Source organism: Vulpes vulpes, chromosome 15 (genome assembly GCF_048418805.1).
Source record: "Vulpes vulpes isolate BD-2025 chromosome 15, VulVul3, whole genome shotgun sequence".
Taxonomy (NCBI): domain Eukaryota; kingdom Metazoa; phylum Chordata; class Mammalia; order Carnivora; family Canidae; genus Vulpes; species Vulpes vulpes.
The window spans coordinates 69199222-69224479 of record NC_132794.1 but is presented as its reverse complement, the minus strand read 5'-3'; the positions used below and the strand labels follow the sequence as shown (position 1 = coordinate 69224479).

At 38.6% G+C, this 25258-nt stretch overlaps 1 protein-coding gene across 5 annotated transcripts in view; it reads left to right on the top strand.

Moving 5' to 3' along the window:
* MTFMT (mitochondrial methionyl-tRNA formyltransferase) overlaps positions 1–25258 on the top strand; it is a 29192-nt gene that overhangs the window by 3377 nt on the left and 557 nt on the right. For 2 of the 5 annotated variants that reach the window (XM_026007880.1, XM_026007690.1), the window contains 7 exons: positions 2333–2455; positions 3882–3984; positions 5144–5219; positions 12374–12465; positions 20396–20474; positions 21336–21418; positions 22820–23247. In XM_026007880.1, the coding sequence (XP_025863665.1) occupies positions 2333–2455; positions 3882–3984; positions 5144–5219; positions 12374–12465; positions 20396–20474; positions 21336–21418; positions 22820–23017 (754 nt within the window). In that variant the 3' untranslated portion in view covers positions 23018–23247. Of the gene's footprint in view, positions 1–2332; positions 2456–3881; positions 3985–5143; positions 5220–12373; positions 12466–20395; positions 20475–21335; positions 21419–21512; positions 21684–22819; positions 23248–25258 lie in introns of those variants that run through there. The other 3 variants (XM_026007799.2, XM_072738817.1, XM_026007752.1) reach the window with 3 other exon arrangements.

The following is a 25258-nucleotide window of genomic DNA, read 5'->3' as shown; positions in this document are numbered from 1 at the left end:
CATATATATGCTGACAATTCCCAGATCTCTCCCTGAACTCCAGGCCACCAATACCCACTGCCTCCTCCACAGTTCTCCTTGGGTGTCTGAGAGGCACCTTACACTTAAGGTGTCCTAAATTACATTCCTGAACTTTTGCCCAAAACCTGCTCCTCTCCAAATCTTCATCTCAGTAAATGCCAACTCTACCCTTCTAGTTGTTCAGACTCAAAACCTTTCAGTCAGGCAGCCCCAGTGGTGCAGCAGTTTAGCGCCGCCTGCAGCCCGGGGTGTGATCCTGGAGACCCAGGATCAAGTCCCACATCGGGCTTCCTGCATGGAGCCTGCTTCTCCCTCTGCCTGTGTCTCTGCCTCTCTCTCGCTCTCTCTGAATGAATAAATAAATAAATCTTTAAAAACAAAAACAAAAACAAAAACCTTTCAGTCGCTCGTAAGTCCTTCCCTCACCACACATCCCATCCATCAGGAAATCCCATTGGCTCTGCCTTTGAATTCTATCTAGAATCTGACTAGCTCTTTCAACACATTCACTGCTACCACTCTCACCTGTTGTACTCCAGTAAGCTCCACCTGTTGTCTGCTGTCCTTGGCCTTCTTGGTCTTCTACCAACCCAGCAGCCAAAATGATCCTTTTAAAACAGAAGTTGGATCACATCACTCTGCTCAAAATTCTCTGATGTTTCTCCATCTCACTCAGAAGACCTCAAAGTCCTTATATGGGCCTGTAGGGACCTGCCTTCCTACTGGGTAGGTTTGGTTCCCTCTTAACTGTGGCCTCATCTTCTAGTGTTATTCCTCAGATTCACTCCACTCCAGCCACACTGGCCTCTCTGCTCTTCCTTGAACTTGCTGAACATTTGCCTTCTTCAAGATATTTATTGTTCCCTCTGCCTGGAATATGTCTGCATGGCTTAGTCCAGTACCTCCTAACATCTTTGTTCAAGTGTTGTCTTCTTACTGGTAAACTTTCTGTGACCCCTATGAAACTTGTAGCCTCCCACCCAGTACTCCTACCCCTGCTCTGGTTTATTTTTCTCCACAGCCCTTAGAACCATCTGCCAAACTTTTTACACATTTTTGTATTGGCTTATCTCCCGCTCTCGGCATGTAAGCTCCCTGTGGGCATAATTTTTTTCTCTTTTGGTTCAGTGTTGCTTGTAACGCCATCACTTAGAACAGTGCCAGCACATGGACTGTGCTCAGTAAATATTTGTTGATGAATGAGACTGATCTGAGCAATGGAACTTTGAATATAAGATTCTCACACTTCGAGATGCCTGGGTGGCTCAGCAGTTGAGCGTCTGCCTCCGGCTTAGGACATGATCCTGGAGTCCCGAGATAAAGTCCCACATTGGGCTCCCTGCATGGAGCCTGCTTCTCCCTCTGCCTATGTCTCTGCCTCTGTGTGTGTGTGTATCTCATGAATAAATAAATAAAATCTTTAAAAAAAATTAAAAAACAAACTCCCACTTGCATATTCCTATAGTGGAGACATCAAACTAATCAGCTTACCTAGTAAATGATTTAAATTGCTCGTCTATGGGCAATAGATGTGTTGGGATAAACAGCAAAGGTGACTAGATAGGAAGATTCAAGAAACTTGTTTTAAGGATTCTATATGCAAACAAAATGAAACAGGGTAATTAGAAGAAACTATAAATATTCACATTGTCCATAGATGCACAGTAGGGTTTGAGTGCTTTTTCTCCTACAGTATAAAAGGTATTTTTTGCTTTTATTTAAAAAAAAATCCCAGGGATACCTGGCTGGCTAAGTTGGTGGAGCGTGTGACTCTTGATCTTGGGGTTGTAGATTCACGAGCCCCATGTTGGGTATAGAGTTTATTTAAAAAATAAAATCTTTGGGATGCTTGGGTGGCTCAGCGGTTGAGCGTCTGCCTTTGGCTCAGGGCATGATCCTGGAGTCCTGGGATCAAGTCCCACGTCGGGCTCCCTGCATGGAGCCTGCTTCTCCCTCTGCCTGTGTCTCTGCCTCTCTCTCTGTGTCTTTCATGAATAAATCTTTAAAAATAATAATGAATAAAATAAAAAATAAAATCTTTAAAAACTCCCAGATATCACAGACTGCAGTGGAATATCTTTGGGATAATGAATAGTTGTTCTGTTTTTAACTGAGTTTCATTGGTCTCTTATGGTAAGAGAGTAAACTTCATCTCTGACTCCCTTCACAGGTGGCATAAAACTAGATTCAACTTTGATTTTCAAACTTTCTGGGGAAGTGTAATGATTAAAAAGTTGCATATTTGTTTAGGTAGCAGGAACTAAGTGGTAAAGCCCACTTGCCCCACTAATTTCTGCCTTCTCTGACTCAGTGGCATGTTGAATGTCCATCCCAGTTGCCTCCCGAGGTGGCGTGGTCCAGCCCCTATAATCCATACCGTGCTTCATGGAGACACAGTTACTGGAGTGACGATTATGCAAATTAGACCTAAAAGGTAGAAGACATTTTCTTTTCTTTAGACTTTATGGTTTTGAATGTTGATTTCAGTCTGTTTGGAGGGGACGTGGAAGTGGGTGAATGGATAGTGCTCACTAATTCCTCTAACTCCAGAGTGCCTTCCCTTTGTGTCTTTTCCTATTTTCTGACATACACTGTATGTGGTTTTGTATTATTGCAGTTATCCCAGCCCTTGTGAAATGTTTAACTTGTTAATTGAAGTAAATTATATTATTAACAACTGGATTTCCATAAAAAAGCATTGTGTAAATGAAAGATGGATTTTTGTATATGAGTTGTAATGAATCTTGGTTTTTCTAGTCTTGGTTTCTTTGGTCAAAAAATTTTTGCAACCTGAATTAGGACTACATTGTATGCCAATGTGTAATATAACTGTCTTAAGCATTTCATTTTTTTTTTATCCTACTAAAGTCTAAAACAGAATTATATTAAGCCCCTATCTGTTATCACCTAATGTCCCCACAGAAAATAATTCACTGGTTCACAAGAACAACTGTATACCTGGGATTTGCTTTAACTTAATTCAGAAAACGAGAGGGCGAGATGAAATGAGTTGCAAAACTTTGATAATTCTAAACTCTGGGGATCCAAGAAGACTATTCATTCCTGTTTTTTGTGGATGTTTGCAATTTTTCATAGTAAGCATTTTATTAAAGCTCAGAGGTTGAAAATAGAATTGACAACTGCAAAGTTGAATATTTAATATAAGGCATATTTCTAATAAAAGCTCATAGCAGTATTTACGGAGCTTGATGCAAAATGTAAGACTGGGAAAACAAACTTGTACCTACTCATAACCAGGCATAACTTTTGTCCTTTGAGAAAGGAAATCTAGAAAGAAATCGTTATGCATTTCTTAATAGTACTTCCTAGGAAAAGAAATTTTTTGCTCTATGCCTTTATTGTATAAATAGAAACTTTTAAAATACTATTTATTACTAAAGGAGCTATTTACAACTGCAATTAAATTTCTGCTATACAACTTCATACTTTTTTCTTTTGGGAAAAGATAGATTTAAAATCTGAGTACAGGCCAGATTGTGCTTTCTCTTCTTTCAAACTGACATTTCTCTTTTGCTTGTAGATAATAGCCAGAGTTAAACCATCCTTGTGGTATGTAAACACTCATGTAGACAAACATTGATCTTAAGAAATAATAATGTTGGGGATCCCTAGGTGGCTCAGCGGTTTAGCGCCTGCCTTTGGCCCAGGGCGCGATCCTGGAGTCCCGGGATTGAGTCCCACGTCAGACTCCTAGCATGGAGCCAGCTTCTCCCTCCTCCTGTGTCTCTGCCTCTCTCTCTCTCTCTCTCTCTCTATGTCTATCATAAATAAATAAATAAACAAATCTTAAAAAAAAAAAGAAAGAAAGAATAATGCTATTTGCTTTTGATTTTGGTTAGGTTTGACGTCGGCCCAATTATCAAACAGGAAACGGTTCCTGTGCCACCTAAGAGCACCGCTAAGGAACTGGAGGCAATGCTGTCAAGACTGGGTGCCGACATGGTAGGGTCCTCTAATATCTCACTGGTTTGTACTCATTCGCTAGGTCTCCTTTTTATGATGCAAAGAATGCTTCATGATACATAATTTTCATCTTTTTTTTTCTTAAGTGATTTTTATCCTTGCTTCCTACAATTGAGGTTGGTATTTCTCATGTGAGTCTTTGGGAAAAGCACAGAGTGGGTACTTCATAAAGACTCTCCTGAAGCACATGAGCTTCTGTGGCCCCACCATGTTCCAATGAGGCCTTTAGACACTTCTTTCAGGGTTCACCCTCCAACTCCTAGACTCACCTGGTGCCCCTGTGATACTCACCAACTGTCATTCCTTCAGAGACCCAGCACTCCTCCCACGTCTGTGCCTGCATTGGCGGTCATCATCTCCATACGCACTGGAGTTCTGCTGACCCCTTCGCTGTGAATGAACTCTGGCTTTGTATAGCTCAGATCTGCATGCAGTAGATCTGAGTGAATGCTAAACAACCAAATCAGTGATTTTCATATGAACTGGTTAATATTCTGTAGAGGATAGTTTTTCCCTAACTATCTAGATGGTGCTTCCTAATCTAGGCACTCACCTCAGAAATGGTATTGTAATAGTGGCTCTTGTTTTTTGAACACTGGCTCGTGTGCCAGGGCTATTCTGGGTCCTCTGTAGATTTTTTTTTTTTTTTTTTTTTTACCTTCCCAACTAACCTTTGAGGTAGCTGTTACTGCCACCTGTTTTACAGATGATGACTGTGAAGGCCACACAAGTCAAATAACTTCTCCACAATGACACATGAGTAGGTAGTGGAATTGAGATTTGAACCCAAAACAGTGTGTCTCCAGAATTCATTCTCCTTCTTTGGGGCTCCACTGCCTTCACCTCCTATGGGGTTAGAGTGTGGATTCCTGAGCCCATGCTGTCCTGACACCAATAGCTTACATAGCCAACAAAACTCAGCATTCTCTGGAAGCACATCATCGCTCTGTCCTCTGCAGACAGCAACATTGAAACTCCATTGAGTAGACCTGTATCGTCACAGCTCAAGCCAGTTTACCACCCTACCCTGCCACACAGCTCCTTCCAAACTTTCTGTAATGTCATGGTACTGAATCATAACGTATTTCTACTTTTGTTCTTTTCATCTTGAATATGTTGCTCTCCTTTTTTTTTAAAGCTAATTTCAGTTTTGAAAAATTTGCCTGAGAGTTTGAGCAAAGGAAGGCAACAGCCAACTGAGGGAGTGACACATGGTAAGTGAAGACTGCAGAGATCCCTACCTCCTTCACCAGGTTTTGTCTGTCATGATAGCACCTGAGTGCTCTGACTTCACTGGCACATCACCCTTAATTTTGACTCAAGATTGCCCACTTATATGTCCTTTTCCAAAGAATGGCTGGTATGGTCTCCCATTCTCTCTTAGCATGTAGTCTCTTGAAGGATTGGAAATGTTTTTCCTGGGATGCCTGGGTGGCTCAGTGGTTGGGCATCTGCCTTCGGCTTGGGGTGCGATCCTGGGGTTCTAGAATTAAATCCCGCATCAGGCTCCCTGCATGGAACCTGCTTCTCCTCCTTCTACCTGTGTCTCTGCCTCTCTGTCTCAGGAATAAGTAAATAAATAAAGAATCTTAACTTTAAAAAAAAGGAAATGTTTTCCCTATCTTTATATTGAAAAGTACCAAACAAAGAGATAAGTTAAAAGATAATGAATACCAGGGTGTTGGGGTGGCTCAGTGGGTTAGGCATCCAACTCTTGTATTTGGCTTAGGTCATGATCTCAGGGTCGTGAGATCAAACCCCACATTGGGCTCTGTGCTCAGTGGGGAGTCTGCTTGAGACTCTCTCTTCCTCTCCCTTTGCCCCTCCTATTCTCTAAAATAAGTAAATCTTTAATTTCTTTAAAAATAAGTTCTCTTCTTTATTTTTATTTTAAAGATTTTATTTATTCGTTTGAGACAGAGAGTGATAGAGGCAGAGAGAGAGAGGGAGAAGCAGACTCCCTGCTTAGCAGAGACCATCCTCCCTCCTGCCACATTGTGGGGCTCGATCCCAGGACCTGGGGATCATGACCTGAGCTGAAAGCAGACACTCAACTGTCTGAGCCACCCAGGCACCCCAATAAATCTTTAAATGGTGTATACCTATTTAACCTAGACTCGACAATTATTAGTATTTGGTCATATTTTCTTTCTCTGCATATGGATGTTTACTTATTATATATTTTTAAATTTCTGCTTAATCCTTCAGAGGTATGTATCATAACCTTTACCTCCTAAATATTAAAGCGTGCATGTCTTAAGAGAAATGAATAGTTCCCCAATAGCATTTAATATCCAGTACATAAAAGTTTCCAATTGTCTAAAAACTTATTCTTTAGCTGTATAGTTTTTTCAAACTAGTATCTAATTGTAATCAGTTGGTATGCCTCTTTAAGCTAAAGTAATTCCTCCATTATTTTTCCCCCGCTCCATGTCATGGACTTTTCTGTAAATATTTTATTTATTCATTCATGAGAGACACAAAGAGAGAGGCAGGCAGAGACATAGGCAGAGGGAGAAGCAGCCTCCATGCAGGGAGCCTGATGTGGGACTCGATCCCAGGACTGTGGGATCACGCCCTGAGCCGAAGGCAGACAGACACTCAACTGCTGAGCCACCCAGGCATCCCTGTCATTGACTTTTTTTTTTGTCATTGACTTTTTGAAGAGACCAGGCCAGTTGTCTGTTTCCTTCCAGTGTTACTTAACTTGGGTTTTTATTTATTTATTTATTTTTAGCCTTCATATTTTTTTGTGAACTGGAAGTTCTAAGAGTTTGATTAGACTCAGGCTTGAAGTTTCTGGAAATAGTATTTCATAGATGGTATTGTGTTCCAGTGGTATTTGTTTCAGTTTGTTTTTAATTTTAAGGATTGCTTTTTTATTTTTATTTATGATTTATTTCTCAAACATGTAAAACCATTTACGTGATTCAAAAGTCAAAACTGTCTACAAGGATAAACTCAGAGAAGTGTCACCTCTCTGCTCTAGTCTTTGGATGTCACATCAGTGAGCCAAATATCAGGTTGTAGCAAAGCTGGTGAAGTTCAGATAGGTCACTTGGTTGAGTCCAGTGTAAAGATTCGCTTTTCCCTTTGCAGTTGGCAGGTAATCTGTGGGATAATACTTTGGCACCATGCAAATAGCCTGTTCTCTAACAACCTTTCACGTAATGATTTTGGCATGGGTTGATGCTTCTTCCCTGAATGGATTATTTCACTTGGGATTACAAAATGGTCATTTTCCAATTCCTTTTGCTTTTAATATCTGACTTTATTCTGTAAAGAAGAGCTTTTCCTCATTAATTGACCATGAATCTTAGTTCATCCTAAATGGCAAGATCAATGCTTAATTCCTTCTCTACTAATTTTTAGAGGAAGAAGTTGGTACCATAATCATCTTCAGTATGGTGGCAAATGAGTTCTTAAAATTATGATTTGACTAGTGGATTTTTTTTTTAAATTTTATTTATTTATTCATGAGAGATACACAGAAAGAGGCAGAGACACAGACAGAGGGAGAAGCAGGCTCCCTGCAGGGAGCCTCATGTGGGACTTGATCCCAGGACCAGGATCAGGCTCTGAGCTGAAGGCAAACACTCAGCTACTGAGCCACCTAGTCACCCCCAGTTAATTACATTTATAATGCTTTGTGCTCTTCAAGTCATCCTAAATTTGGCCAGTGGGAGCCCCTTAAAGCTGGGTCCTGCATCCTTTTGACAGCCTCAACTAGTTTTTCAGTGCTTCCTTGCTTTCTTTTATAAGATGTCCCAGGCTCACCTCATGAATTCTCTGTCCCATGTTGGAATCAGCCATCTCTCCCTTGATCATTTTAGTTGGGGGAGTGGTATGTAGAAAACCACCTGGTACAAGTGTGTTTCTTTCTTTTTTTTTTTTTTTTTAAGTGTGTTTCAAAATAAGGTGTCAGTGGACAAGGTGAGGCATTAAATTTTTTAAATAATATTTGAGTTCATACAGTTACTGATTCAATTTTTTATATATTTATTTAAGGCTATATTTATTTATTTATTTATTTATTTATTTATTTATTTATTTATTTGAGAGAGCAGGGAGGGGCAGAGGTAAATGGACAAGCAGACTCTGCTGAGCATGGAGCCTGAGTCTGGGCTCCATCCGACGACTTAGATCATGACCTGAGCCAAAATGGCAGACGCTCAACTGATAAAGCCGCCCAGGCACCCCTGATTCAGATTTTGAATTTCAGGGGTTTTCTTTTATTTTTATTTATTTATTTTTTAAAGATTTTATTTATTTATTCATGAGAGACACACAGAGAGAGAGAGAGGCAGAGGGAGAAGCAGGCTCCATGCAGGGAGCCCAATGTGGGACTCGACCCTGGGTCTCCAGGATCACTCCCTGGGCCAAAGGCGGTGATAAACCGCTGAGCCACCCAGGGATCCTAGCGTTTTTCTTTTAAACTGAATTATCGGGGATCCCTGGGTGGCTCAGCGGTTTGGCGCCTGCCTTTGGCCCAGGGCGTGATCCTGGAGCCCCGGGATCGAGTCCCAAGTCAGGCTCCTGGCATGGAGCCTGCTTTTCCCTCTGCCTATGTTTCTGCCTCTCTCTCTCTGTCTATCATGAATAAATAAATAAATTTAAAATAAATAAATAAACTGAATTATCTTTTCAAAAGTTAAACTGACCTATTTATTTAATTACTAGACGTAAAATAGTTTCAAAATTACACTACCAGTATTACTACAAACAGTAAAACTACTGAGTAATATTTCAGATTTCTCTGCAGGTTTTCTTTTTTTTTTTATATATATATATCCTGCTAAGAGTGTGCAGTTAGAGTACTGTGTTCAAGACTTACTGGACCCCGAATAGCCAGGGGAATTTTAAAAAAGAAAACCATAGCTGGGGGCATCACAATGCCAGATTTCAGGTTGTACTACAAAGCTGTCTGTGGTCATCAAGACAGTGTGGTACTGGCACAAAAACAGACACATAGATCAATGGAACAGAATAGAGAATCCAGAAGCGGACCCTCAACTTCATGATCAACTAATATTCAACAAAGCAGGAAAGACTATCCACTGGAAAAAAGACAGTCTCTTCAATAAATGGTGCTGGGAAAATTGGACATCCACATGCAGAAGAATGAAACTGGGCCATTCTCTTACACCATACACAAAGATAAACTCAAAATGGATGAAAGATCTAAATGTGAGACAAGATTCCAACAAAATCCTAGAGGAGAACACAGGCAACACCCTTTTTGAACTTGGCCACAGCAACTTCTTGCAAGATACATCCATGAAGGCAATAGAAACAAAAGCAAAAATGAATTATTGGGACTTCATCAAGATAAAAAGCTTCTGCACAGCCAAAGAAACTGTCAATAAAACTAAAAGACAACCTACAGAATGGGAGAGGATATTTGCAAATGACTTATTTGACCCTGACTAGATAAAGGGCTAGTATCCAAGATCTATAAAGAACTTAATCAACTCAACAGCAAAGAAACAAACAATCCAATCGTGAAATGGGAAAAAGATCATGAACAGAAATTTCACAGAGGAAGACATAGACATGTCCAACAAGCACATGAGAAAATGCTCCGCATCACTGGGGAATACAAATCAAAACCACAATGAGATACTACCTCACACCAGTGAGAATGGTGAAAATTAAGACAGGAAACAACAAATGTTGGAGAGGATGTGGAGAAAGGGGAACCCTCTTGCACTGCTGGTGGGAATGTGAACTAGTGCAGCCACTCTGGAAAACTGTGTGGAGTTTCCTCAAAGAGTTAAAAATAGATCTGCCCTACGACCCAGCAATTGCATTGCTGGGGATTTACCCCAAAGATACAGATGCAGTGAAACACTGGGACACCTGCACCCTGATGTTTATAGCAGCAATGTCCACAATAGCCAAACTGTGGAAGGAGCCTCGGTGTCCATCGAAAGATGAATGGATAAAGAAGATGTGGTCTATGTATACAATGGAATATTCCTCAGCCATCAGAAATGACAAATACCCACCATTTGCTTCGACGTGGATGGACCTGGAGGGTATGATGCTGAGTGAAATAAGTCAATCAAAAAAGGACAAATGTTATATGGTCTCATTCCTTTGAGGAATATAAAAATTAGTGAAAGGGAATAAAGGGAAAGGAGAGAAAATGAGTGAAAATATCAGTGAGGGTGATAATGAGACACCTAACCATGGGAAATGAACAAGAAGTAGTGGAAGGGGAGGTAGGTGGGGGGTTGGGGTGACTGGGTGATGGGCACTGAGGGGGACACTTGGCAGGATGAGCACTGGGTGTTATGCTATATGTTGGCAAATTGAACTCCAATTAAAAAAAAAAAAAAAAGACTTACTGGAGGGATGCCTGGGTGGCTCAGTGGCTGAGGTCTTCCCTTGCCTCAGGACATGATCCTGGAATTCCTGGATCAAGTCCCACATCGGACTCCCTGCAAGGAGCCTGCTTTTCCCTCTGCTTATGTGTCTGCCTCCTCCTCTCTGTATCTCTCATGAATAAATAAATACAATCTTTAAAAAAAAAAAAAGACTTACTGGAGATAATTAATTTTTTCTTTTTTTTTTTTTTTTGCTACCTAGTTTGATATATAATTAGGTTTATTTGTTTCAGTTTGTTTTCAGCTTTCAAGCTTTCAGAGTTGCTTTTTTTTTCTCTTTATGATTATTTATTTATTTTTTTAAGATTTTATTTATTTATTCATGAGAGACACAGAGGGAGAGAGAGGCAGAGACACGGGCAGAGGGAGAAACAGGCTCCATGCAGGCAGCCCCATGTGGGACTCAATTCCGGGTCTCCAGGATCAGGCCCTGGACTGAAGGTGGCGCTAAACCTCTGAGCCACCGGGCTGCCCAAATTTTATTTTTTGAATCACATAAAACATCTATATGATTAAAATTTTTAACCTATTTGAAAAATTATACTCAGAGAAGTCTCACTTCCATCTGTAGCTCCTCCTCCCTGTTTCCCCTCCCTCTGTAATTTTAGAGTATCTGATTTTAGCCTTCCAGTTGTTTACTTTTATCAAAACAAGCAAATACCACATACTTTTAAATTCATATTTTCTTTTTTCTTCCACAAAAGGTGGCATAAAATACTCTTTTGTACCTTTGTGTTTTTTGTTGCTTTTTGTTTTGTTTTTGTTTTACTTAACAGTGTTCCCTGGAAATCCTTTCCTCTCCATAGAGGAGATTTTCCTCATTCCTTTTTAGGGCAGCATAGTTCTCACTTGTGTGGATGTATCATAATTTATTCAACAAATCCCCAATTGATGGATGATGGACATTTTGGTCGTTTCCAAACTTCTGCTATTTCAAATAATGCCATTATAAATAACTTGAAGCATATTTAGTTCTGAATCAAATAGACAAGCAATTACATCCTGGAGTAGTTTTAATTTACATTACTTCTGTAAGTGACATTGAGGATCTTTTTATGTGTTTAAAGACTATTTGCATTTCTTTTTTCCAGGAAGGGACATTGTATCTTTTGCCATTTTTCTATCATATTTTTGGTCTTTTTCTTCTCAGTTTTTTTGGAGTACTTTATATAATAGATATAAATAAGTCTGCATAATAAATATAAATGCCCTTAGATATATTAATATTATATTACATAGATATTTTAGATGAACATGTAATTATAAATTTTTTATTTTTTATAAATCTAAACTATTATGTTAAAAATTACAAATACCTTCAGGTTTTGTTTTTGTTATTGTTGTTTTTTAACTAATCTCTACACTCACTGTGGGGCTCAAACTTATGACCCTGTGATTGAGAATCACATGCTCAGGGCACCTGGGTGGCTCAGTGGTTGAGCATCTGCCTTTGGCTCAGGTCATGATCCTGTGGTCCTGGAACAGTCCTGCATTGAGCTCCCCACAGGGAGCCTGCTTCTCCCTCTGCCTATGTCTCTGCCTCTCTCTCTGTGTCTCTCATGAATAAATAAAGTCCTAAAAAAAAAGTCACATCCTCCACCAACTGAGCCAGCCAGGTACCCCTGTCATTTGTTTTTCAACTTGATTTATGACCTTTCTTTTTGTCTTAAAAAAAGTTTATTTTTATTAAATCTTATTTTTATGTAGTCATATTTATCATTCTTTGTTTCTGGATTTTGAGTCATTGTTATAAGGGCTTTTTCTACTCCCAGATTATAAAGAAATGCATTCATTTTTTTCTCTTAGTATTAGTATAACTGATTTATTTTTACTTCATATTAAAGAAAATTTCAAACATATTCAAAAGTTGAGAAAATAATACAAGTTCTCTTGCATCTATTATTCCACATCAATCAATAGTTATTAATTCATGGACATTGAATCTGATATTTTTTCTTGCTCTTGGTTTTATCTTGTAGCTCCTAAGATTTCTGCTGGTACCAGCTGTATAAAATGGGAGGAACAAACTTCAGAGCAAATATTCAGACTTTATCGTGCCATTGGAAATATAGTAAGTTGGAAATCAGATTGCAGTTTTACCTACTTGTGTATGTATGTGAAATTACTTTCAAAATGTTTTTATTTAGGAATGAATCTCAAACTAAACCAAAGAATCCTGAAATTCATCCTATTTTTTAAAAAAGATTTTATTTATTTATTCATGAGAGACACAGAGAGAGAGATAGGCGGAGGGAGAAGCAGGCTTCACGCAGGGAGCCCGACATGGGACTCGATCCTGGGTCTCCAGGCAAAGGGCCAAAGGGTCCAAAGGCAGCGCTAAACTGCTGAGCCACCCAGACTGCCCTCATTCTATTTTTTAAACTTTTTTTTTTTAATTTGGTAAAATACGGGCACTTGGGTGCTCAGTCAGTTAAGCATCTGCCTTTGGCTCAGGTCATGATCCTGGGGTCCTGGGATCGAGCCCTGGGTCAGACTGTCTGCTCAGCAGGGAGCCTGTTTCTCCCTCTGCCTGATGCTTCTCTTCCTGCTTATGCTCACTTGCTCTTTCTGTCAAATGAAAATAATAATAATAACTTGGTAAAACGTACATAAATTTACTATTTTTACAATTTTTAAGTGTATATATCAATAGCATTATGTACATTCATACCATTGTGCAACCATTACCATTATCCATCTCCAGAACTTTTTCATCATTCCAAACTGAAACTCTACCCACTGAACACCAATGTCCCCACTCCTCCTTCGCACAGTCCCTGGTAACCACTATCCTACTTTGTCTCTTATAATTTGTTTATTCTAGGTACCTCATCTAATAGGAATCATACAATATTTGTTCTTCTGTGTCTGGCTAATTTCACTTAGCTAATGTCCTTAAGGTACATCTATCTATTCTGTACCATGTATCAGAATGTCATTCCTTTTTAAGTCTGAAAAATATTCCATTGTATGTATATACCACATTTTGTTTATTCATTCATCTATCAATGGAGGTTTGGATTGCTTCCACCTTTTGGGTATTGTGAATAATGCTGCTATGAACATTGGTGTACAAATATGTCCGAGTCCCTGCTTTCAGAAATTCTTTTGTGTATATGAAATTTTTATTTTATTTATTTATTTTTTAAAGATATCATTTATTTATTCATGAGAGGCACACACAGAGAGAGAGAGAGGCAGAGATACAGGCAGAGGGAGAAGCAGGCTCCATGCAGGGAGCCTGATGTGGGACTCAATCCTGGGACTCCAGGATCATGCCCTAGGCCAAAGGCAGGCACTAAACCACTGAGCCACCCAGGGATCCCCCTGAAATTCATTTTTAAAATATTCTTCAGACTTCAAGTTTTTATATGGGCCTTAGAATTCACAAAGCACTTTTGAATATATACATATATTTTTTTTGCAGTTTCCCATAACCAAATTTTATTACCCTTTTCATAGATGAGAGGAATAAAAGTGAAGTGATGAACTTCAGAGTGCTCCATCACTAAGTAATGAATCTGAATCTTCTAACTCCTAATCCAGTGCTTTTTCTAGTATATCTTTCTACCCATAGCCAATTTTTTTACAACTAAATTCTTTTTTTTAAGTCTTTTTAAAAATTTGAGAGAGAGACTGAGAGAACATGAACAGGGGAGGGGCAGAGGGAGAAGCAGAACCCCCGCTGAGTAGAGAGCCTGATATGGAGCTCAGTCCTAGGACTCCAGGATCATGACCCAAGCCAAAGGCAAACACCCAACTGACTGAGCCACCCAGGCATCCCTACAACTAACTTCTTAAATCCTCAATTTCTACAGATGGTACACAAAATGGAGTTGTAACTGTAACTTATTTATTAAATAGTTCTTTATGTATACTTATAGTTTTTATTAAATACTTATTAAAACCCTTAGGGCACCTGGCTGGTTCAGTTGGTGGAGCTTGTGACTCTTGATTTTAGGATTGTAAGTTCAAGCCCCACGTTGAGATGTAGAGATTACTTAAAATCTTTTTTAAAAAGTAAACAAACAAACAAACAAAAAACCTTATTAAAAAACCTAAGTTAAATTATCAGTTCTTTGACAAATGTATTGGGTTTTTTTCCCCTTCATTTTGATAGCTTCTTGTGTTGTTTGAACTCGGGAACTACCAAGTGTGGGGTTTTTAATAGACCACTTGTTATTAATATTGAGTAAGATGGAGACCTGCCACTAAATATCTCTAGGATGCCAAGTTCTTCACTGAGGATCACAACCTCATGTGTGGGTATTACCTGATTTTAAGTTGATGAAATTGAGGCTTAAAGTAGAGAATGGGTGGCTACTAAGTGTTGCTCAAGGTCACATTGCTTGTTAATCACAGGCAGGTTTGGAATCAGATCTGTCTGACTTCATACCCTGTACTTTTCCCACTGCAGCAGAATGGCATAGGAAAAGGAACATAGACTTTAGAACCAGGCAGGTCTGGGTTCCATCTTGTCTCTGTCACTTCCTAATTTGGTAGACTTGGGAAAATTACTTAGCCTCTGAGCTTTAGTTTGTTCATCTGAAAATTAGGGCTAATATAATGTATATATATGTATATAAAGCATCTAGTAAAAAAAAAAAAAAACATCTAGTATAGGATCTGACAAAGAGTAGGTACTCATTAAATGTTATCTATTATTCATATATTCAAGCATTCATTAAACAAAATATTTTTTGAAAGCCTATGATGAAAAAATTTTTTAAATAAATAAAAAAATGAAAGCCTATGATGTGTCAGGAATTGTACTAGGTACTAAAGATAAACATATGAGAAGACAGAAGCAAGCAAATAAAAACAGTGTGTTAAGTGCTTTGATAAAAATTAAAATAGGAAAATGTGATAGACTAACTAGAGGTTATTTTAGATTAGGTAGGTGGGAAAGGCATCTCTGAACTGACATTTAAGTTTAGATCTGAAAGACAATAAGGAGCTAGTCTTGCCAAGATGAGGAAAATAGCATCCCTAGGCAGAGGGAGCAGCTAGTACAGAACCTAAAGTAGGCAACACAAGATAAAAGACTGCCCAAGAAAAGAAAATCACAAATCAATATCCCTTAAGAATATAGCAGCAAAATCCTCAGCAGAATTAGCAAACTAAAACAAACCACGTATTAAAAAAGGGTTATAAAAAAAAAAAGGGTTATAAAAAAAATAAAAATAAAAATAAAAAAGGATTATATACCATGACCAATACCATGACCAAGTAGGTTTATCTGAGGAATGTAAGGTTGCATCAACATAGAAAAATCAACCCATGTAATATACCATATTAACAGAATAAAGGGCAAATCCACAGTTTACTCAATAGCTGCAGAAAAAGCACTTAACAAAATCCAACACCGTCTCATGATAAAAAATGTTCAACAAACTAAGACTAGAAGGGAATTTCATCAACCTGACAAAAACCCACAGCTAACATCATATTTAATGGTGAAAACTTTCCTAAAAAAAAAAAAATGGTGAAAACTTTGAAAGCTTCCTGCCCCGCCCCCCCAAGGTCGAAGCAAGACAAAAATGTCCATTCTCACCACTTGTATTCAGCATTGTACTGGAAGTTCTAGCTAGGGGTATTAGGCAAGAAAAAAGAAATAATATGGAATCAGACTGCAAAGGAATAAATAAAACTCTATGTGCAGATGACATGATCTTACATATAGAAAACCATAAAGAATCCAAAAGAAATATTTTATTTTATTTTATTTTATTTTATTTTATTTTATTTATTTTTTATTCATGACAGAGAGAGAGAGAGAGAGAGACAGGCTCCATGCAGGGAGCCTGATGTGGGACTCGATACTGGGTCTCCAGGATCACACCCCGGGCTGAAGGTGGCACGCTAAACCTCTGGGCCACCAGGGCTGCCCCCAAAAGAAACTTTTAGAGCTAATAAGCAGTAAAGAAGACCTAAGTAAATAGAAAGATTTCATTGTTCATGGGTTGGAAGACTTAATATTGGTAGAATGGCACTGTTCCCCAAATTGATCCACAGATTCAACACAATTCCTATAAAAACCCCAGTTGATGTCTTTGCAGAAATTGACAACAGGATCCTAAAATTCATATGGAATCCCAAGAGACCCAGAATAGCCAAAAAATCTTGAAAAAGAAGAACAAAATTAAAGAACTTACCCTTCCTAATTTCAAAAGTTGCTACAAAGCTACAATAATGAGGACAGTGGGATACTGACATAAGGATAGACCTAGTTCTCAATGGAATAGAATTGAAAGCCCAGAAATAAGCCTTCGTGTTTATGATCAATTGATTTTTGATAAGGGTACCAACATAGTTTGATGGGGAAAGAATCGTCTTTTTTTTTTTTTTTTTTTTTTAATTTTTTATTTATTTTATGATAGTCACAGAGAGAGAGAGAGAGGCAGAGACACAGGCGGAGGGAGAAGCAGGCTCCATGCACCGGGAGCCTGATGTGGGATTCGATCCCGGGTCTCCAGGATCGCGCCCTGGGCCAAAGGCAGGCGCCAAACCGCTGCGCCACCCAGGGATCCCCAAGAATCGTCTTTTTAACACATTGTGCTCAGACAGCTGGATATCCACAATCAAAAGAAATGAATTTGGATTCCTACCTCACACCATGTACAAAAATGAACTCTAGATAGAGACCTAAATAGAAAAGCTAAAATGATAAGACTCTTGGAGGAAAACATAGGGATAAGTCTTTGTGACCTTGAATTAGGCAATAGTTTTTAGATATGTTGCCTACAGCCTAAGCAACCAAACTAAATATAGAGAAGTGAGACTTAAAAATTAAAAACTGTTGGCGCTTCAAAGAAAACCATCAAGAATATGAAGAGATGAGGATGCCTGAGTGGCTCAGCAGTTGAACATTTGCCTTTGGCTCAGGGCATGATCCAGGTCTGGGAATCAAGTCCCACGTCAGGCTCCCTATGAGGAGCCTGCTTTTCCCTCTGCCTATGTCTCTGCCTCTCTCTGTGTGTCTCTCATGAATAAATAAATAAAATCTTAAAAAAAAAAAAAAAAGAATATGAAGAGACAGCTTATGGAGTAGAAGAAAATATTTGCAAATCATATATCTGATAACAGTCTTGTATCCAGAATATATAAGACCTCTTACAACTCTACAACAAAAAGGCAAACGTGATTAGAAAATGGGCAAAGCATCTAAATAGATATTTCTTCCAGGAAGATCTATAAATGGCCACTAAACACATGAAAAGACAATCATTTTCATTAATCATTAGGGAAATGCAAATCAAAACTGTAGTTACCACTTCACACCCATTAGGATTGCTAAAATTTAAAAAACAGACAATCACAAGTGATGACAAGGATGTGGAAAAATTTGGAACCCTCATGTTGGCAGGAATGCAAACTAGTACAGCTGCTATGGAAAATAGTTTGACAATTCCTCAGAAAGTTAAACACAGGGGTACCTGGCTGGTTCAGTTGGTAGAGTATAATACAACTCTAGATCTTGAGGTTGTGAGTTCAAGCCCCATGTTGGGTGTAGAGATTACTTAAATCTTTAAAAAGTTAAACACAGTTACATTACCATATAATGATCCTTATCTTCTCTAATTCACCTTTCCTCTCCACTAAGAAAAAGTTTGTGCTATAACAGAATGAGAATTTAGGAGCCAGAAGGTGAAATTTGATTCCTAGAGCTGCCATTTACTAACCAAGAGCAAAACCTGTATCTTCTCTGGGTTTCTGCTTTTATACCTCTAAAAGTGGATTAATGACCATGTCCACAACTGCCAAGATCAAAGGAGATAAACCTTTTTGAGTTAAGTCTGTGCAAATAAATGATTTTGACAGTAATGATGGTAATACTGAAATGACTATATTTTACCATCCCTTCCCTTTCTGCAACGCTGTGATGATAAGGTGAAGGTGAGCTTTACCCTCCTCAAGAATAAGAAGTATATATTCTGAACAAGAACCATATACCGAGGGGGATCCCTGGGTGGCTCAGCGGTTCAGCGCCTGCCTTTGGCCCAAGGCGTGATCCTTAAGTCCCGGGATCGAGTCCCACATCGGGCTCCCTGCATGGAGCCTGCTTCTCCCTCTGCCTGTGTCTCTGTCTCTCTCTCTGTGTCTATCATGAGTAAATAACTAAAATCTTAAGAAAAAAAAAAAAAGTTAAAAAAAAAAAGAACCATATACCGAGTATATTTATAACTCTCAGTAAATATAAACCCTTCTTTAGTCAGCACATTCCAAAAGTATTTTGAGTTCTTTGAAAGAAAGAAGTTATACATGTAAAAATTGTTTCATAACTTCTACTGGAAGCAGGTGAAAGAAAAATAAGCCAGCAAATTATAGAAGAGGATATTGTCCTAAAATATGTCATATGTAAGATGATGAACATCTATGAACTTTTCTTCAAATGTATTTAAGTCTTTGATGTCATGTTCAAATCTTTGACCTAACTCTTCTGAAAATTAAATGTCCTCTTTAGGGGAGGCCATAAAGAGCATTGAACTGAGAATGAGGAAACCTAGATTCTGGTCCTAGGCTCTACCATTAACTAACTACCTGTGTCTAAACTTGGAAAAATAGCTGGATTTCTCTGGGCCTCACTTTCCTTATCTGTGAAATAAAGGTTTGAGCTATAATCTGAAAATAAATTTATTTACTTCAGAAATTTGAGAGAACTTATTTCCTGGTACATGTTAATTTTTATTAATCTGAAATCAAAATGTGATGGAAATGGCATTTCACATTGTGGGGAAGGGTGAAGTGGATTGTCCAGTAAATAGGGTTGAGACAACTGGAACTGGTTAACCATTAGAGGGGGAAGCCCTCAAATCCTGCCATTCAAAGTCAAATTCTAGATGGATCAAGCATTTAAATGTAAAAGAGTGAAACCACAAAGAACTAAGGGAAAAGCACAGTTGAATGATTTTATAATATTTAGCAATCTTAAAGTGTGGGATAGCCTTTTTTAAGCTTGACATGAACTACTGGAGTCATGAAAGAGAAAACTGGTTAATATTACTCCATTAATTTTTTTTTTAATTTAAAAATTTAAAAAAATTTAAATATTATGCACAGAAAAAAATTGCCGTACCCAAGATTAAAGAGCCATACACTGAGAAAAATTGCCATTAATAGTAGCAAGAAATTGAAAATAATTGAAACATCCATTATAAAGGTATTGGTTGCATAAATTAGGATATAGTCAAAGTGAGAGTACTGTGCCACTAGATAAAGAGGGAAATAGATATGCATGCACTATGAAAGTTGCCCATGCTTCATCTTTAGGCAAAAAAGTTCCTTTTAAGACAGTATGTTCTAGGTTTTTATAATATTTGCAGAAAAAAATACAAGGATATACACATCAAATTGTTTTTGTTTTTCTGGTTTTTTTTTTATTTATTTATGATAGTCACAGAGAGAGAGAGAGAGGCAGAGACACAGGCGGAGGGAGAAGCAGGCTCCATGCACCGGGAGCCCGATGTGGGATTCGATCCCGGGTCTCCAGGATCGCGCCCTGGGCCAAAGGCAGGCGCCAAACCGCTGCGCCACCCAGGGATCCCTACACATCAAATTGTTAACAGTGGTTACTTCTGGGGATGGGAGTACAGAATTTTTCTAAATTTTTAAAAGCTTTTTAAAGTATCTCTACACTCAACATAGGACTTCAAGTTCAAGAGTCACAAGCTCCTCCAACTGAGCCAGCCCAGCACCCCTAAATTTTTTTAGCATAATTGTTGTAAATGCTTGTATTTTTTAAAATGAGCATAAAATTAAATTAGAAATATTAATAAAGATATAAACCTTAATTTTTAAAATAGTGTTTAAGATATTATAAATTTTGGAGACTGATGTAGAGGGTCACATATGTGTTCTGTTTCATAAGATTTAGAGACTGGGTTCCTAATTCTTCTGTAATTGGGAGAGAAGTTAGACCAAATTAATGCAAGATAGTAGTTAAAAAGGGTTTGGAGGTTGAGTGTATTGCATTATCATACCTTCTTTAATTTTATTTACAGATTCCATTGCAGACTCTCTGGATGGATAATACCATTAAACTTCTGGATTTGGTTGAAGTTAATAGTTCAATCCTCACTGGTACTAACTCTTGAATAGCTGATGTGGAAAATATCTTCACTGTTCGCCATTTGAAAATGTGTCTGTTTATCATAGGTCACGTTTAGTAAAAATAAGGATTTAGTTTGTGTCAGTTCAGTAATGATGATACTTTACATTCATTATTCATTGTCTTACTTTTTATGTTGTCCATTCACATGTATTTTTTCAGTCATCCTAAGAATGTGGAAGTAGGCAAAGCAGTGTTACTATCCCATGTTAAGCTCTGTGATTTTGTACACTAAGATTTTCAAGAAATGCAGAATGACTTGGTCAATTTCATTCTGCTGAATATCATAATGAAAATCCCTGGGCAGCTCAGTGAGACTCCTAGGCCTGGGTGTAGCATTTTATGACAGTCCATTCTAAGGGCCCATCAGTGCCCTCCCAATATGGTGGACTAAAGGAGTGGGAGCCACAAAGGGAGCTGGTGCAGCTCAGAGGGAGTCGGAGTGCCCCAGGGATCTAAGAATTGGGATTTGTTGGGTCATGGATGGAAGGGTCAGCTTAGATCCTAAGCTTCCTATATACCTCACCACTGGTAGCTAGCTATTTCCCCCACATGGTCAAAACTTCTAAATTCGATATTTTTATGTTGATCTTTGGGAGACTGGGTAAAGGACTGGCAAGTTCCTATATGTATATAGAAAGCTTACTTTTGGGTTTGAGATACAGAGCGCCATGGCTCCATCATAAATTTGGATGTCAGGGTCAGGACATCAGCAGTTACACCCTCCAGTATTAGTACTACCTCCCGGGATGTTTTTTATTTGTAAACAGCATGTGAAGTTGCATAATTATTTATTCTCTCTCCTATCCTCCCCTACCCCACCAATTCTTTAGATCCAAAATTAACAGGACAACCTGTTATTCCAGGATCAGTCATATACCACAAACAGTCACAAATACTGCTGGTTCGTTGCAAGGTACATTTTCCTTTAATTTTAAATTATATTTGTTTTACTAAATTTATGGTTCATCATCTTTAGTTAAGACTTCACTCACCTGTTTATTCATCAGATTGAACCAATGGACAGTTTAATTTTTTCTTGAGAAATAGTAGAATCTCCGGCAGCCCCGGTGGCGCAGCAGTTTGGCGCCGCCTGCAGCCTGCGTGTGATCCTGGAGACCCGGGATGGAGTCCCACATCGGGCTCCCTGCATGGAGCCTGCTTCTCCCTCTGCCTGTGTCTCTGCCTCTCTCTCTGTGTCTATGAATAAATAAATAAAATCTTTAAAAAAAAAAAAAAAGAAATAGTAGAATCTCTAGGATAATTTTTGAAAGTGATGCAATTTTACCCAGGCATGATTACTGAAAGATTCAGTAACTTTAGTGCTTTCTTAAAAGAAACTTGTATATTCTCAGTAGCTCAATTTAATTAACAGGTTCTTGTTAATAACTAACAAGTCTTGTCCAACTAGCAACTCATCCTGCTAATACAATGATCACAGAAGACAGCCATATCAGAGTACCTACCTGAACCACTATAGTACGGGTATCCTACTTGCTTTTACCGTTTGATAGTGGTTAAAGAGATTTCTTGACCTATTTAAAATGACTTTAGAACCATTATTATTTTATGACAATGGCCTAAAAAATGTCCATGTTTCTTCGTCTCCTGGTGTTTTCTGTCCTACCATGGTTATGTGCAATGTTTTGTGCTCCAGAGGCCATGTTTAAAGTATGTGATAGGGTGATCTGACTTACACAGACTGTGGATGCAGAGCCCCCACATCAGCCTCTCTTCATCTTTCTTCAGTTTATTCCCAAATAGTGGAGGGTGAACATGTCTGCTGTCCTTGTCTGGGTCTGTCCTTGCAATATCTATATTGCAAATCTGCAGTTTGCTCTCATAGAAGCAGCGGAGGTTGAGGTTGTCTGAACATGTGAGTTTAAGTTCCACCAGTTATGTCACCTCAGACAAATCACTCACCTCTCTGGGCATCAGTTTTCTCTTCTAACATTAGTTCCCACCGGGGATGATATTGGATCTGCCTACTTTTAGAGTGGTTATATTTCTGATGACCAATCCTAATAAGATATGTGGGCATATTCTGAACACTGTAAAGTACCATCCAATATGGCACTCGTCTTTATTCTGTCCCCTTTGTGTTTAAATTTGTTTTATTTATACAGATCTGTATATTTGTTATCACTTGGTAGTAAACTTAGAGCCAAAGAATCATATATGTTACTTGGTACAGTGCTGTCTGCAGCTAGGCATTTGGTAAAGATTTGTAGGTTTGTTTGTTTTCATGATAAAGGTTGTATAAGCTAAAATTGCCAGTTTTGCCATCACTGCCTGTTCACTGTTGTTTGCCCGTTAGGATGGCTGGATTGGTGTTCGATCAGTGATGCTCAAGAAAACACTAACAGCTACTGATTTCTACAATGGATATCTGCACTCCTGGTACCAGAAAGATTCCCAAGCTCAACCAAGCCAATGCAGATTTCAGACTCTCAGACTTCCAACAAAGAAGAAGCAGGGGAAAAAAATTGTTGCTATGCAACAGTGCATTAAGTAGTTAAGTAGATGGCAAGAACCTACTACATATTTGTAATTTATTAAAAGCCTTATTTACAAGGAATTACCTTGACTATCAAAGAAGATGACACTGTTGGAGGGAAAGAAGATTATTGTCAAAAAGATGAATTACCTCACTTCCCATTTTTTGTTTAACAGTAGTTAAAAACTGTTTTTTCTATTTGAATAACCAAAAAAGCTTTAAATAAAATTTGTATTTATAATGTGAAACTCAAGGAGGTTTTATCTTTCCCTAAAAGTAAATGCAACTAATTAATAACTAGTGTGTGTGTCTGTATACATACTGAATAGAGCTTCTTTTTTTTTTTTTTTTAAGATTTTATTTATTTCTTCATGAGAGACACAGAGAGGCAGAGACACAGGCAGAGGGAGGGGAAGGAGAAGCAGGCCCCATGAAAGGAGCCCAATGCAGGACTCAAACCCGGGATTCTGGGATCACACTGAGGTTCTTTTAAAAAAAGTGCATCTAGGGGATCCCTAGGTGGCTCAGTGGTTTGGCGCCTGCCTTTGGCCCAGGGCGTGATCCTGGAGTCCCGGAATCGGGTCCCACATTGGGCTTCCTGCATGGAGCCTGCTTCTCTCCCTCTGCCTGTGTCTCTGCCTCTGTGTGTGTGTGTGTGATGAATAAATAAATAAAATACTAATAAAATATTTTAAAAATGAAATTAAAAAGTGGGATGCCTGGGTGGCTCAGAGGTTCAGCGCCTGCCTTTGGCCCAGGGCGTGATCCTGGAGTCCCGGGATTGAATCCCACATCAAGCTCCCTGCATGGGCCTGCTTCTCCCTCTGCCTGTGTCTCTGCCTCTCTCTCTGTCTCTCATGAATAAATAAATAAAATCTTAAAATAAATAAATTAAAAAATAAAAAAAGTGCATCTATTTAAATTTTTTAGATCATATGTCCCCATTGATTATGCTATCAATTTCAGCAGTGTTTAATTCTACATTTCTGATTTTCAACAAGCAATAAAATCAGCTCTTTAAATTTATCTACCATCTAGTTTTCATAAAATAGTAAACATACATAATATATAGTCATCTCTGTCACATGAATCTGTACTATAAATTCATATTTCACATCTAGGTTTTCTTGAAGTAGGAATATGCTAACACTTTTCAATTTAATTATGCAATAAAGGTTATTGAGCATCTGGTCTGTGCAAACTCATCTATGTCTCCAAGAGATTCAAGCACTTCTGGAGCAGGAAGGGGAGGTATAGTGGCCAGCTGTTGAATTTTTGAAAATCATTACATACCAGCTCTTCCTGCCTAGATTCTATCAGTAAAAATCTTTTCTCATTCATTAATTCATCCATTCCACATTTATTGATAGGGTGATCATATAATTGGCCATCTAAATTAGACACGTTCATGAGTAAAGGAAGCACTTACAATAATTCCTGGACAACAGGCAAAAACCAGGACTCTCCCAGGCAAACCAGATGTACGGACATCTGTCCTATTTACTGAACATTTGCTGTGCTACCAGCCTTTGTGCTGCTTGCTGAAGATTCAGAGATTAAATAATATTTGATATCTTCAATCTACTGGTGAGGCAAACGTAAGCAAATATAATACTGTTATGAATGCCATAATGGAGGCATAATGGAAGCATTAAATCTCCCTCAAGGGATTCGGGGGAGGCTTTCTAAAGAAGGTAAAGCTGAATCTGGTTCTAAATCATGAGTTCACCATGCAGACTTAAGGCATTCTAGCGTGTACAGAGAGGCACAATGGCATAAAAAAACACTATCTCATGGGGGTGGGGTATGGAAGTGTGGTTCTTAACTGGATGATGGGAACATGAACAAGCTTTTTATTATCAATCTTTTTTAAATTATTTTTTAAAGGTTTTATTTATTCGTAAGAGACATAGGCAGAGGGAGAAGCAGGCTCCCTATGGGGAGCCGATGTGGGACTCATCCCAGGACCCTGGGACCACGCCCTGAGCTGAAGGCAGATGCTCAGCCACTGAGCCATCCAGGCGTCCCTATTATGATTCTTTAAACCATTAGTTTGCTATGCATTGTCTTCAATGTATGAGCTAGTTATACACTTACAGACATATATGCACCTGGCTGGGAAAAAGCTAACTGGATCACAGAAAAATGAATGGCAAGTTAAACAAGGGGGAAAGAGCACAGTGTTTTGAAGAAACTGGAAAAACTGGCAGGAATGGAATAGGATGGATGGAGATGAGACTGGGAGAGCAAGACAGGAGG